General features: G+C 38.5%; 1 protein-coding gene across 2 annotated transcripts in view; it reads left to right on the top strand.

Moving 5' to 3' along the window:
• Positions 1-16,517, top strand: part of grip1 (glutamate receptor interacting protein 1) — a 76,638-nt gene that overhangs the window by 3,520 nt on the left and 56,601 nt on the right. The window contains exon 1 of one of the 2 annotated variants that reach the window (XM_023350275.1): positions 6,910-7,279. The exons of the other annotated variant lie outside the window; for it this stretch is intronic. Within the exon in view, the coding sequence (XP_023206043.1) occupies positions 7,225-7,279 (55 nt within the window). The 5' untranslated portion in view covers positions 6,910-7,224. Of the gene's footprint in view, positions 1-6,909; positions 7,280-16,517 lie in introns of those variants that run through there. 2 annotated transcript variants of the gene reach the window in all.

The following is a 16,517-nucleotide window of genomic DNA, read 5'->3' as shown; positions in this document are numbered from 1 at the left end:
AATACATGAAATATAATCTCAAATTTTAATTGGTTGTTGAGGGTTGCAGTCTTTCAAGAGCAGATAGAATTTGAATTGAAGTTAGCATTAGCATATTAGCATTAGCTTCTGCTAAATACCGTGTTGGTGTAGTGCTTTGTGATTAGAGCTTTAGGGTTAGTGCAACTAACTTTCCAGTTAGCGGTTACCATGGTAATGATGTGTGTTCCGCCCCTCCCTCTTTTCCCCCAGTAATGCTGGGAATCACCATAGCAACCAATGACTCAGCAGAACATCCTTAAGAAATGTTCTGGTTTTCAGATGAGATCTAAACTAGGTTGTGATAAAGAAAGTTTGGATTGCCTCTGTGTTTGCTTATGGTTGGTTTTAAGTTTTATGTTCAGATGAAACCAAACTGAAATTACAAAAAGTTAAGGTTTAAATTAGACTGGATGTGGAAGTTGGTTCGCTTCAAGGTTAAGTTTGGCTTTATGTGAATGAGGCTCCTCAGAAAGGACAGACGTTTAAACGTGTGATGAGTCACAGATCAGCGGCGTGGGATGTTGACGAACCCCCGGGCGCTCTCCATGTTGACACATAATGCAGCTGCTGACATATGCAGGCTGTGATTCCAGTGTAGGTGTATCCATCTACTATACCTGTGCTAATGTTTGCACATGACTTTGTGTTAAGGCTTCAACAGCAGCTGGCAATAATCTCTGAAATTTGGCTGCAGCTGCATCACAAACACTCCTTCAGATTCCTGTCAGGAACGAAATTAAGAAGCTAAATAATATGATGGAGGTGTTAAGAAGAGGATTATTTTTCAGTCATTCTGCTCTCATTAGTTGTTTGATGAAGACGAGGGGAAAATCAAGCCTGGATGAGTCACTGTAATTATCTTCCCAGACATTAAACAGGATTTTGTTGGACGTGGCGGAGTTTGGAGATGAGAACCGCGGGTGGATATTTGCAGAGATGTGAAGCGTCTGTCGTGTCACCACAGACCAGAAGGACACTGACACCGAGTCCTTTCCGTTTCCCTCGCCATGGACGAGAATAACACCTGAAACCATGGTAACCGTACACAAAAGGATGTCATCTAATGAGTCAAAATGTTCAGGGCGAAGATGGAGAAACTGGACGCAAGAGATTTCTGGTTCTCTTCGACACAAAAAGCTTGTTTAAAGAGTTCAGAAGATTTTCTTCAGAAGTTTTATGCTTTTATTAACTTCAATCCTCACCAAAATAACAAATTTTACAAATGTTATGAATTTTTACACCTTAAATGTTGGCTTCATTAGTTACTGTCTATGTTATGTTTTCTTTATTGCTTTCCTCCCAGCATCTATTATTATTTAAAACTAGGAAAGTCAGAAATTAGCAACGAAAGTGATTCTGTTCCATTTTTATTCTTTGTGTAAAGTTAAATTAAATAATTATAAATTGAATCAAATTGTAATAGTAGTGTGTTCAAAGCTGCAGAAAAAATACATTATTTTATTTAGTTAAACAAATTCATAAAAGACTCCAACAAAAGAAAATAATTTCTCCAAAAAACAGACCCTGATTAGATTTCAATGCATTTTGGATAAAACATACAAAGCTTAAAATCATCACTATTAAAAAATAAAAGAAAATACCAAGAGATTTAAGGGAGCTAAAATCTTAAAACTAATAAATATTTTAGGTTTTATTTCATCAGCCGTATTTAATCTGGCTTTTTGGCGACTGCTCAGAAACAGAAGGAAAAGGATTTGGATATTTTCCTATTATGTCAAATCTTATTAAACTGCTCAGGGAATCTGGAGAAATGTCAAGAAGAGGCTAAACATCAGGAACATCCAGAAAATGTATCCATCAACAGCTGGTGGTCCAAATCAAGAGACAGAGTTACTTTTACAGACTTTACTGTGCAGGAAAGAGGCTCCATGCTAACCCTGTTAATGGAAAAATCCAGCAGACATTTAAAGTCAAGTCAAGTTTATTTGTATAGCATTTTTCAGCAACAAGCAGCTCAAAGCGCTTTATAACATAAAAACATAACACAGTAACTATGAAACAATCAATAAACATTACATTTAATCAATCAGCAGATATACATCAGATATGTTGATCAGCGTCCCAGTTAGTGATAATCAAAGGCAACTCCAAATAGGTGGGTTTTTAATGTTGACTTAAAGGAACTCTATGTTTTGGCAGTTTTGCAGTTTTCTGGAAGTTTGTTCCAGACTTGTGATGCATAGAAGCTGAATGCTGCTTCTCCATGTTTGGTTCTGGTTCTGGACGAAGTGCAGACCAGAACCAGAAGATCTGAGAGGTCTGAAAGGGTGAGACAACAACAGCAGATCTTAAATGTGATGGAAGCCTAACTTTGTAATTGTTTTTATGTGTCTCTTAATGTCCAGACATGTCAGTATTTTGGTGCTAGGCCATTCAGTGATTTATAAACTAACAGAGGTTTTTTAAAGCCTATTCTCTGAGCTACAGTGGAAGGACCTTAGCACTGGGTGATGTGCTCTATCTTCCTGGTTTTCGTCAGAACTCCAGCAGCAGCATTCTGGATATGAATGATTTTTTAAAGGCAGACCTGTGAAGACACGGTTGCACTGATTAATGCGACTAAAGAGAAACACATGGAGTTTCTTTAGATCTTTCTGGGACATTAGCTCTTTAATCTTGAAAATGTTCTTCAGGCGATAGAAGGCTGACTTTGTAACCGTCTTTCTGTGACTCTGAAGGTTCAGTAGTTCATTACTACACCCAGATTTTGGGCCTGATCTCTAGTTTCCAGCTGTAATAATAACTGAAGCTCTGCTGACTCTTGACTGCTGCTCTTTTGGTTGAAAGATAATGACTTCAGTTTCTGTTCATCCAGAGAAAGTTATGGCACTTCCTGCTCAGTGTTCGGACGGGTTCAGAGTCACCCTGTGACATTGTACAGTAGAGCTGAGTATCATCTGGTTACTAATCACATTGCTTTTTATAACTTCAGCTAGCGGGAGCAAGTAGCTCTTAAATATAAGGGACCCCAGGATCAAACCTTGAGGTACCCCACATATGACTTCTGTTACCTGTAGACACAAAGAATCCCTCTGAGCTAGTTAGTTCTGAACCAAGTGATTACTAAACCAGAGAGTCCAGTCTATTTTATGCTGTCACAAGAACACACGTCCCAGTTTAAGGTGAACCCACCTGTGTTTTACTGACTGGGGAGGATTTACATGCCATTAATTCCACTCTTATTCTGAAGGGCAGTCAAATTGCGTGGATTCCCTGTGAGACAGTCACATGTCTCTGTCTGTATTTCTGTTCATATTGAGGTCATTCTCTGCTTTTTGTCTCGTAGCCTGCAGAGACCCATTCTTCCACTTCACTGGGTCTTTTCCTGCTCTCTCTCCCCCCATCCATCTCTGGAAAACTCTGCTGGGAGCAAAGATGGATGCTTGTCACAGTGAAGGCTGTCAGTTAATCACTGTCGCCGTTGCGAACAATATGGTGTTTTTATTTGTTTGTTTTGATCCAGTGGGGGTTTTGGTTTCCTCCTCCTGTCAAACCATCAGATCCAGTCCACTGCAGACACAATGGTGACTTTTTCTGCTTTAAGAAACTTATTTTTAGCTAATTCTGAGCTGAAGATCACGGTTTACATGATGGAGGATTTAAACAACTCCAGTATTTGGTTATATGAAATGAAAAAAATTTACTATTTTATCTATAAAACGTTAATTAATTTGCGACTCTATGAAGACGAGCTCTTAATGCAAAGATTTGAACAAATCGGAACAAAAGATGCTCACATTGGTTTAAGTTTTATTCCCAGTTACTGTACATCAAAAACATGTTTTCCAAGCTTATTCAAATTCCTTATGGTGTTCCACAGGGGTTTAGATTAGGACCACATCTGTTCTTTGGGAAGTATCATCTGGAATGATGGAGAACTTGTCACGCTGATGATGTTGAATTTTATTTATCAATAAAACTTGAGTTAACGGATCATTTTCTTCTTCTAATCTGAGAAAACTTATTTAAACTGATTTTATTCACTCAGTGTTTCACAATCAAACCTTAAAGCTGCTTACTAAAGATTTGAATACCTCTCTGAGGAACCACAGAGGATGGTTTCAACAGGATTTCTGTTTAGACTGATACACTGAGCAGGTTTTCATCTTTACTGATTTTATTATATGTATATGTTTATTAGTTTATATGCTGGATATCTGGCTAGTAGCTCTGACAGCGACTCTAATTATTAATTAATCTTTAGTTTGATTACTCATGCAGGCTCCAGCTTTGCTTTATCTCCATAACGCACTTCAATTTTACTTTAACTTGAAGAGTTTTCAATAAAAAAATTAAGTATAACAAACTTTGTTTGTTGTAAATATTTAACTATTTTCTGGATTTTGACTCTTAGAAACACAGGAAATCTAATGAGTTCACTAAAAATGAACATAACCTTAATTATCACTATAATTGTTTATTTCATTATTAACAAATAATACTTGTTCCATTGGCAGATTATTTCACTTATAACAAGACATTTTTCCAATGTTATACGTGAAATAAACTGCTAATGGAATATGTACTTTTTCATCAGTATTAAGGATTTTTTGACAAGTTCACATATTTTGCTTGAAGGTTATTTGTAAGTAACTTTAAGTTTTGTTTTATGTCAAATGTTCAGTAGAAACAGGACCAAAAATACTTGGTAAGATATTTAGTTTTTGCAGTGTTTGTTACATGTTATCAAATTCAGTTTGTCAAACTTAATTTATTTAACATGACAACTTATTACATTTAATATATTTACTTGGATAAACTTAGTTTGATTGCTTTTAACTTTTTAAAATTAAATTGTATCACTTGTTTTCTTTTTTCAGCATAACGAAATTTGAACCTAAAACAGAAACAAAGCTGTGATTCTTTCATACTTATTTCCATTTCTTCTATACGTTGCCTTTAAGAGGCGTCTTTTTTGGCAGAATGGCCCTTTAATTCCCAGCTGAGTGGAGCTGGAGGCTGAATTCCTCCGAGGCGAGTCCGGACAGGATCCAGACTTCAGATGCCGCTGTGCAGCTTTGTGTGTGTGGTCTCTGCAGATTCATTAGCGTCGCATCTTCAAACAGCATTGTGTCTTCTTGGATCTGCGTATTTTATCTCCCTACATCGTGTGTGGAAAACACACGCTGAGTTGTAACAGATACTGACATTTAATCTAATCTATACTGTATTTTATCAAAACAGCCTCAGCTGGGTGGAAAAAAACAGAGCAAGAAAACTGCTGCAAGTATTGTGTGAAATACATATTTTAGTCACTGTTTAGTTTTATATTTTAAAAGCGTAAGCTGCCCTAAAGTGCTAATATGATGGTTATTATTACAAACAGCTAATATTTGCATGCAAGTTTTGTTTCTTTCCTAAAGCTTCATAATGACACATTAGTGAGAAATTTCATAAGTTCTGAGATATAAATCACTGATATAATTCTCCTCATGCTTTCATAAATGAATAAACACACAATTATGGTTATTAGCAGAGATGAGTGTGAACATGTCTGCATAATTAGTATATATATTTTTTTCCATTAAGCTGCATGAAAACAATCTTTTAAAGGAATGAAAGTCACGTCATCACCTTCCTAAATTAATAGCAAAGGTTATTTTTTGCTAAAAGTGATTTTTTGTTGCCTAAAACATATTTTGAAAAGAAAGGTGGTGATTTTCTTTTTTTATTTAGGAATTACTTAGGAAAAAAATATTTTAGGACGGTGACGATACTTCTACACTGCTTTTCATAACAACATTAGCCAACAATAATAACTTTTTATTTATATAAAATATAGATTTTATTTATGAAACACTTACCAGCAAATGTTGAACCAAGATTTAGAGTTAAACACATATCATATATAATATTACTAATCAAATAATAAAAACTTAGAGTCATACACTGGTTTACCTGGCGGAAAACACAAAGGTTTCAGTTTCAGTTGTTGAAACAGGTGGGACATTGTTTGGGGGACTCCAAGTTTTGCTCCAAAAATACTCATAATTTACATGTAATTAGCGCCTAAGCTACAGATGTTAAACCAGGTCAGATATTTAAATACACAGAAGCCATCCATCCATCTGTCCAGGGTTGGACTGGCCGTTGGGAGCACCGAGACATTTCCCAGTGAGCTGGCCCACTCAGGATCATTGAATGGTTGGGGCAAAGGTTCGGTTTGGGTCGTACTTAAAAAAAACATTACTTATGTAGTTTGGGTGTTTGCCTGGCTCAAACTCCCACGGACTGCAGGAAACTGTTGTTGCTAAGGTGTTAAAGAGATTTATGTACCCCCAAGATTCTGGGGAGCAATTACTGTCTCAATTTGATGCTTTAAATAGGACAGAAACCTGCTGGAGTCTAGACACAACAACACTGGTTCATCCAAAAGAGCTTAGGAGTCTTTTTTATGATAAACAGTCAGAACAGACCCCATCGGTTTGGAGATGGGGGTGCAACTACATACTTTTTGAGTGCTGTTAAATACAGAAAATCCCACCTAGAAATAACTTCTTCTCCATTTTCTGGCGCCCCCCCAAGCTCAGCGCCCCTATGCCTTGCATATAATGCAGAGTCACGTTTTATGCTACTGTCTGAAGCAAAAAGTTAACTGAAACAGTGAAAAGTCAAAACACCTGGAGAATTATTGATCATTACATTATAATAAAACTAGAGCGAACTGATTTGAATATTTACATTTTACACAGTGTGTAAGTTTGTTTTAAAGTAGTTAAAGGACGGAAACGTGCTACGTTTATCTTTGCATCGATCTCCATCCTCTCTCCTGATCCTGCCACGAATGAATGATGCGCGTGCACAGCGGTGTTGTGAAACCAGTTGACAGCCAGCCCGGTAAATGGAGAGTTAATTTGGACCAGTCCGAGCTCCATCTGTGGAGATAACGGAGCAGACCGCGGAGCTGGCGGCTTCACAAACCGTCCGCCCCGCTCTCCTTCACGGTCATCACGTCACCCTCTCTCTCGTGCTCCCCCGGAGACCACAGAGGCTCGAGGGATAGAGTTACAGGAGAGGGAGGGGGTAGAGAGACCAAGAGGAGGAGTGGGAGGAGGAGAGAGAGGGAGGTGAAGCAGTTGAAGCTACGGCTAACTAGCCATGTTGCTGTCCCCGCCGCCGCTGCTGTTGGTGTGTGACTGCTAGCGGGCCGCCCTGGACTCCCTAACCGCCCTGAGGTGCATCATGCCCGGCTGGAAGAAGAACATTCCGGCCTGTCTCCAACCGGACCAGGAAGGAGGTAAGAGCGGACCCGGACTGGACCGTGCGTGTTCACTGCCACACGGACCGGTGAGCGTGCGTCTCCTGGCGCGTGTGTGTTTGTGGTGCTGCGCGCGCGCGCGGTAATTATCAGTAGAACCGCTCGTGCAGCTTGGTATTGGCTGGGTGTGTTTTCTTTTTTTTTTAATTAGTGAAACTTGACACCGTGAATGTGTGCGCGTGCCTCTGAGATATCTCGTGCTAATCTCACGCGCAGTGACGTCCCCGTGATTTTTTTTTCTTATTAATTTTTCTTATGCTGTGCGCTATAACGTGTTGGTGATCACCGGTGACCGGTTAACGAGCTGGCAGGTTAGCAGGGCTGCTAACAAGCTAGCCCGTTCTGGACCACCGGTGGGTCAGCCGGAGAGTCTGCCCTTGGTGTCCGTGTAACGACCACCTTCACCGGGCTGAGAGCGGCAGGCGGCAGCCTCTTGGTTCGCCCGGAGGTGAAATCTGTTGGTTTGAATTAAATATTGACAGAAGAAGCCGTAATGTTTTAACACGTTTTAGTTTCGGAAAGGATCATCATCGGTTTTCCGTCTTTAACCGTGTCAGCATTCTTCCTGTGTGAGCTTATAAAGGCAAAAAGTTACTAATAGTAGGCATGTAAACAAAATGTTCCAAAGAGTTGTAAATGATCTGAAAGCAAAAACAGGTGCAGTGAAAAGGAGTTAAGTGAGCTTCACTCCCCAGTGGTCATAATGTTATGCCTGATTGACGCGTAGCTGCAATCAAGTGTTAGGTGCACAAATTTGAATTTATGGTGGACATAATTCTGGCTGAAATTTGGACCAGACTTTTTTCCAGAAGTGGTGGAGTTTCATTACAGTTGGCTGGTTTCTTCTTAACCTGAGCTGTAAGCATGGTCCACAAATATTGGGAGACCACAAGCTTCCACATTTTAACCCACAAGCTTCCACATTTTAACCCACAAGTTTCCACATTTTAACCTACAAGTTTCCACATTTTAACCCACAAGTTTCCACATTTTAACCCACAAGTTTCCCCATTTTAACCCACAAGTTTCCACATTTTAACCCACAAGTTTCCACATTTTAACCCACAAGTTTCCCCATTTTAACCCACAAGTTTCCACATTTTAACCTACAAGCTTCCACATTTTAACCCACAAGTTTCCACATTTTAACCCACAAGTTTCCACATTTTAACCCACAAGTTTCCACATTTTAACCTACAAGTTTCCACATTTTAACCCACAAGTTTCCACATTTTAACACTCAAGCTTCCACATTTTAAGTGACATTTCCAAATTTTAGCTTGCGTTTCTAAATTTTAACCCTTGAATATCCAAATTTCAACCCACAAGTTTCCACATTTTTACTCATGTTTCTAAATTTTAATCCACAAGTTTCTATATTTTATCCCACGTTTACAAACTTGAACCCATCGTTTTAAAATGTAACCCACATTCCCACATTCAGCCCCCATTTTCTGAATTTTCACCTACACGTTCCCAAATTTTTACCCACAAGTTTCCAAGTTTTAACCCACATGTTATATAAAACGTAACATGGAAAATCTTTAATATGAAAGCTGTTGTTTTATTTCAGTTTTTGACAGATCTAGCTAAGTAACGTTTTCTTTCTTAAAAACATGCATTTTACTAAAATGTTTACTTTGACTTACTGCTGACTTACTTTTAGAAAGTATTTTTCTGCTATTGAAGTAAAGTCCAGCTGAGTACGCCCACTTTATGACTCATTAGTGCTTGTTAAATCTGTTCAGATGAAGCAGAAAACAAGTCGTCCATCATCGTGATGGACGTCGCGTTGTGGTCAAACCAAAAACACGAATGTAATTTATTCCACTTGTCACATTCAGCAAACCATTTTTAGCTCTTATTTATGAGGTCTGAACCCCACAGACTGGTCATCACAGCTCCTGAAACAAATATGGTTTTAAATTGTATTGACTTCATTTCAACAACATAAAACTCAACAAAGATAATTAACAATGAACGTCTTAATTGTGCATTAAGTGGCAGGAAAAGCTGTTTATTTTCAGAGTGCCTATTTAAGGAAAGAGACTTGGGTATGGATTATAACTTCCTCAGGGAGGAAGCCAACCTTGAGTCATTCAGAACCAAACATGACAGATTCAGCATTTTCTTTTATCTGACCGCCAATAAAAGATTAATTTGTTTTGCTTCTTCTTATCGATCGGTTCATTAAAGCTGCAGAGTTTACGACAGAAGATTGCTTTACAGTTGCAAGGCTGAGAGATGTTATCTACAGACTGAAAGAAAACAGAGGACTGGAAGTGTGAGAAGAATGCAAAGCTGTGGTGCAGTGAAGGCCGTCGTTTTTACACACTGCAGATGCATTTTGGGGTTTAATAGTTGGAGTTTTCCTGGAGTAATGAGCCTGCAACCGCCAGAGATAAATCAGTTCTATTGATTAAATGAATTTTTGGTTTTTGAAGAATTGATTTCTTGGAAAACCTGGAATTTTTTTACACCAACATCAATGGAAACTATGGCACTCCCATGGCGGCCATCTTGTTTCACAACTGTGTTTTATAGCTTGTATTTATTTGAATTCAGTTCTTTTACATAATATTAAGTTGAGGCTACAATTTTTCATTTTTAATTATGAGAATAAAGCCGTAATATTACAAAAAATACAGTCATGCGATAAGTCAAAATAATGAGAGAATACAGTGTTAATATTGCTGGAATAAAGTTGTGATACTAGAAAAATTACAGTTTTTCTGGAGTAACGAGCCTGAAACCAGTAGGAAGAAAATGGTTTTATAGATTAACAAAATTTTTGGTTTATAAAGATATAAATTTTTGGAAAAACTTTTTTTTTTTTTTCCACCAAACTATGTCAGCATTCCCAGGGCGGCCATCTTGTTTCACAAGCGTGTTTTACAGCTTTTAATTATCTGAATTCAGGTCGATTCCACGGCATAATGTTAGAGCCAGACTGATACTTTTTATTTTTCATTACGAGAATGAAGTTATAATGCCTCAAAAATGCAGTCATACAACAATATAGTGGAAATATTGTGAGAATAAAGTGTTATTATTACCGCAATAAAGTCGTAATCTTACAAAAAAAACAGTTGTACGAGAATAAAGTTAAATGAACCAATCTTGATTCATCAGAATTGGTTTTCCTTTAGGAAAACTTTGATTTTTAAATGGTAAAATAGGGAAATTACAAAGACAAAAGCAAAAATCCCATAAATCCCGTTTAAGTTTGTCATTTATTAAACAGAAAATGGCAATTTGTTAGTTTTTTTTCCAGATGAAGATGAGAATTTCTCTCCTCTTCTATCGGATCCAGACGTTTTACATAAAAGTTTCAGCCTAATTAGCTCCAGAAATAGTTGGCAGATGATCCATCATGGGGTCGAGCGCCGGCCCGGCCCAGTTTGAGCCTCCAGACGGAGATACAGCTTAAATTTACAGTAGCGATGTTAAACCTGTGTGTGGAGATCCTGCGGAGGTGATGATGCACTCTGGATGTGTTTACCTTCCAGCCACTTCACTCCCCCAACAGCCGGAGACACAAACACAGAGGCTGGAACCTCCAGCCACAAGCAGGAGAGTAAAAATAGAGAATGGGTAAATAATTGATCAGGAAACCAAAAGAAAGCCGGTGAAGCGCTGCGCTACGGAGCCGGAGCATGTAGGAAATCAGATTCATCTGTACAGCCTGATGTTAGCCTGGTGTTACGCTGATGTCACCCTGATGTTAGCCTTATGTTAGCCTGATGTTAGCATGTTGTCAGCCTGGTGTTACGCTAATGTCACCCTGATGTCAGCCTTATGTTAGCCTGGTGTTACGCTAATGTCACCCTGATTTTCTGCCTGATGTTAGCGTTATGTTATCCTGATGTTAGCCTGGTGTTACGCTAATGTCACCCTGATGTTAGCGTTATGTTAGCCTGATGTTAGCATTATGTCAGCCTCATTTTACGCTAATGTCAGTGTGATGTCAGTGTTATATTGGCCTGATGTCAGTGTGATGTTAGCCTGATGTTAGCATGATGTCAGTGTGATGTCAGCGTCATGGCCTTATGTCAGCCTGATGTTAGCCTGGTGTTGGGCTGGTGTTAGCCTGACGTCAGTGTGATGTTTGCCTGATGTTACCATGATGTCAACCTGGTGTCAGCCTGATTTTAGGCTGATCTTAGCCGGATCTTAGCCTGATGTTAGGCTGACGATAGCCTGATGTCAGTGTGACGTCAGCCTGACTTTAGCCTGATGTTAGCCTGATGTCAGTGTGATGTCAGCCTGACTTTAGCCTGCTGTTAGCCTTATGTCAGTGTGATATTAGCCTGGTGTTAGCTGATATCAGCTGATAAGGAATTCAACTGAAGTTAAAATGCATTAGTTCATCCATCCGTCCATTTTACCTTTGATTTAGCCATCCGTCCATCGTTTATTTTTTTACTTTATAGTTTTATGGTGAATTTTGGATTTATTATATATAGTTTTTATTATTAATTCATAAGGAAACGAAAACAGCACAGCGGCAACATGTTTGAAATGAGCTTTATTTGTCCCGCCTCATGTCGTCCTGATGTCGGCCGTCCTCTCAGCAGGGTTTACTGCACAGCTGATGAGGAATTCAGGCTGAACACGAGTTAAAAGAAAAGAGGGAATTCAAAGTGGAGACAAAATGGCAGCTGCAGATGTTGAAACAGGAGTTTTGTCATGTTAATTAGTCAAATTTATCCCCTGAGTTTGGATCAGGAATTCAAATTAGACGATAAATATTCTGAGGACAAAGTCTGTGTGCTTCTTTTCTGTTGACATGATCTTCCTGCTGCTCACCAACCACTTTGTATCAGTGATTTTTTTTGTTTCCATTTTGTGTTTGTCTCAGGTTTTATTAAAAGGGAAGCTCTGTTTACTCTCTGGGGTCGTTTTGTTAGCCTGATTTCTTCGAGGTTGATGGATCAGAGCGACTCAGAAAATGGAGCCTAAAGAGGATTTCTGGACATAAATGTTTATTTTCTAACAGTAAATGATCTTCTGTGTTTCTCATCTTCAACAGCTTGGTTGAGATATGAACTTTGACTAGACCATTTTAAGTCCTTGGTTCCTTTCTTTAGATGCACAGATATGAACATTTGGGCCGGTATCAATATCTGATATTAATTTGGATTATATGGCCAATAATCAATATTGACTGATCATCCATCCATCCATCCATCCATCCATCCATCCATCCATCCATCCATCCATCCATCCATCCATCCATCCATCCATCCATCCATCCATCCATCCATCCATCCATCCATCCATCCATCCATCCATCCATTTCTTTCATTGTTATCTACTTTATAGTTTATGTTTATAGTTTTTATTTTTTAATATCTGATGTCGGATCTGGTTCTGCCGTTCAGTCTGGACCGTCGGCACCAGCTGGGTAAACCCGGCTTGTGTTGGTGTTGCGGCTGAAAGCTCGGGGAGCGGCTGAGTAAATGAAGCGCGGGAGGATGTTCTGAGCGGAGCGGCGGAGCGGCGGAGCCACCGTGTGTGTGTCAGAGCATGACATCATCCTGCCGTTTTAAGCTTTTGGACTAAGAAGCAGAGAAAATGGTTTTAACACAAACATACGCTGAAACACACACTGAGGCACACACAGCGTCCTTTAAGAGGTGCTGATGTCAGAACTCTGCTCATCTTTGTGCTCAGGATTACTGAAGCAGACCTGACTCTGTCTCTGTGTGTGTGTGTGTGTGTGTGTGTGTGTGTGTTTACATCCATTTCCCTCAGCTTAGTGTATTATCTCCTCCGTTTCTCACAGATTTTACCCTTACTTCCTCCCTCTCTGTTTCTCTGAAGAACAAACTGCTGACTCTCTGCGCGACTTTTACCCATTTTCATGCGTTTGTTTCAAGTGCAAATATTGTTTCCAAAGCGAGTTACTCTGCCTGTGCAAAGCGGCACTCAGAAGTTTATGTAAGGCTGGAAAAATATATCAAAATAAAAGACAGAAGAGAGTTACCTCCAACTGTCAGACATTTACAGAAACATCCAAAAGAAATGCAGGATTGTGAAATTTTGTCCCTCATTTTTGTCCCTCATTTCATTCATCAAACACCGAGAGAAATATTCAAAGTCTTTATTTCTTGTACGGAGAATAAAAACTCAGAATTTGTTGCCTCAGAAAAATACATCAGATTAACAAAAAACAAAAAAATTATATTTTGAACAGAAATTCATGACTTCCCCCAGAAAAACTCGATAGTAGAGGCGCTGCGGCAGGAATCAAGCATTATTTGAGTTAAAAAATGTTTAAACTTGACAAGAAATTTCATATGACAAGATAATTATGTTATTATAAAACATTAACAATTCCTAAACACCAACTATAAAGTCTTAACCACCTCCCTCTGTGTTCACAAACTGACCAGACCATGTAGCCATCGTTAGGCCTGTTATAATAATCAATAAATCAATTAATCGCATGATAAATTAAAACAAGCTCAGTCATTTCCATTTGCATGATTTTTTTAAAACGAAAACTGAATGATAAAAGTCTTTGGTTTGGTGCTTAGGTCCTTTTTTGACAATTTGGAGAACTTTTTAATTAATTGGGGCCTGCCATGCAAAGCAATGGCAGGAACCTATTGCTATTGTCGGAGAAAGTGTTTCTTTATTGGGGCCTGCCATGCAAAGCAATGGCAGGAACCTATTACTATTGTCGGAGAGAAGCGTCTCTTTAATATTCTTTATTCTTCCGTAACCGTTAATGCGGCTCGTACCGCTGGGTGCACACCTACAAATGAGGTATCAAAACGTGCAGAAAATTCACGCCATTGGAGCTATTACTTGTGGTGGGATTTGGGCTTAACGTGGCGACATAATTCGCAAAAAACTACGAAAAAAACCCCATTATAACTCAATGGGAAAAATCCTAGAAATACCCTATTTTTGAGGATTTGCTGTGTCGTCACAAATTCACCTAGAAATGCCATTCAAATTTCATTTTGTAGATACGTCTGTGATCTCTTCGAAAGTGAAGACGGCTCGTCGATACCAGTTACGGTTTGTCCACAATTTGCCTCTAAGCGACCCAAAGTTTCTCATTTTTCTTCAAATTAGAGGGACAGCCCATCTCGGTTCATATCTGGGCACAACATTTCTTTCTCTCATCACTGTAAATGCTCTGAGTGAGGTACAGATATGAATCTCGGGACTATCGCAGAAGACACATTGAACTGTCATACGCTTAAAACGCTTTTCGAATATGTATTACGGTTCCCGAACAAGAAGGATTTGTTTCCAATGCTTTTTTTCAGTAAAGTGTGTTTGCTCAAACACACTTGTGTGTTTGAGAGCTCACAGCTCACAGCTCACACCTGCTGAGACCATTATTTACCATAGCAACGGAACTCAAGAGGCTATTGGCTGCTCATTAGGACTACAAAAACGCATCACTGTAGTTCTATCTACCCTCAGTTGAAACAGATCAGGACTGAGAACTGGCCTTTAGAACTACCTGCTGCTATCGGCTGTATATAACTGATTTAACTCAGTAACTGTTACACATGGGATTAGTTTTAAACTTTAAAATTAAGCATACTGAAAATTTCAAAATAAAAGCCTTGAATATTTTACATGACGTAATTGCTCTTTTTGGCCGTATATGACTTTTTCATCCAAAGCAATGTTACACATGGGATTAGTTCGGAACTTTAAAATGGAGCATAATAATAATTTCAAAATAAAAGCCTTGAATATTTTTACATCAGGTAATTGCTGTTTTTGGCTTTATGTGACTTTTTCATCCAAAGCACTGTTACACATGGGATTAGTTTGGAACTTTAAAATTAAGCATACTGAAAATTTCAAAATAAAAGCCTTGAATATTTTTACATCAGGTAATTGCTGTTTTTGGCTTTATGTGACTTTTTCATCCAAAGCACTGTTACACATGGGATTACTTTGGAACTTTAAAATTAAGCATACTGAAAATTTCAAAATAAAAGCCTTGAATATTTTTACATCAGGTAATTGCTGTTTTTGGCTTTATGTGACTTTTTCATCCAAAGCACTGTTACACATGGGATTACTTTGGAACTTTAAAATTAAGCATACTGAAAATTTCACAATAAAAGCCCTGAATATTTTTACATGACGTAATTGCTGTTTTTGCCTTTATTTGACTTTTTCATCCAAAGCAATGTTACACATGGGATTAGTTCGGAACTTTAAAATGGAGCATAATAATAATTTCAAAATAAAAGCCTTGAATATTTTTACATCATGCAATTGCTGTTTTTGTCTTTGTATGACTTTTTCATCCAAAGCACTGTTACACATGTGATTAGTTCGGAACTTTAAAATTAAGCATAATAATAATTTCAAAATAAAAGCCTTGAATATTTTTACATCAGGTCTTTGCTCTTTTTGGCTTTGTATGACTTTTTCATCCAAAGCACTGTTACACATGGGATTCGTTCGGAACTTTAAAATGGAGCATAATAATAATTTCAAAATAAAAGCCTTGAATATTTTTACATCATGTAATTGCTCTTTTTGGCCGTATATGACTTTTTCATCCAAAGCACTGTTACACATGGGATTAGTTTGGAACTTTGAAATGGAGCATAATAATAATTTCAAAATAAAAGCCTTGAATATTTTTACATCATGTAATTGCTGTTTTCAGCATTATATAACTATTTTAACCCAAGGACTATTACGCATGGGATTAGTTTGGCCCTTTGAAATGAAGTTTAACAAAACTTCCAAAATAAAAGCCTTGAGAAAATTTTAAATCGTACCGAATGGTGCACGTCCGCCTCACTTAACGTTCTTGCGGTTCTCCGCGTGCCACTGATCACGTCGCGGCGTTCTTTAGCGTCGACGCCGATTTGTGGCGCGACGACGCCGGGCCCAAAACCCCACGGGCGCGCCTTGGCAGGCCCCAGCTAAATTTCTTCCGAAATTTTCTAGTTGGGGCCTGCCATGCAAAGCAATGGCAGGAACCTATTACTATTGTCGGAGAGAAGCGTCTCTTTAAGTATTATTCTTTATTTTTCTTCCGTAACCGTTAATGCGGCTCATACCGCTGGGTGCACACCTACAAATGAGGTATCAAAACGTGCAGAAAATTCACGCCATTGGAGCTATTATTTTTGGTGGGATTTGGGCTTAACGTGGCGACATAATTCGCAAAAAACTGCGAAAAAAACCCCATTATAACTCAATGGGAAAAATCCTAGAA

This window comes from Xiphophorus maculatus, chromosome 17, assembly GCF_002775205.1.
Source record: "Xiphophorus maculatus strain JP 163 A chromosome 17, X_maculatus-5.0-male, whole genome shotgun sequence".
Classification (NCBI taxonomy): domain Eukaryota; kingdom Metazoa; phylum Chordata; class Actinopteri; order Cyprinodontiformes; family Poeciliidae; genus Xiphophorus; species Xiphophorus maculatus.
This window is presented reverse-complemented; position numbering and strand designations above follow the sequence as displayed.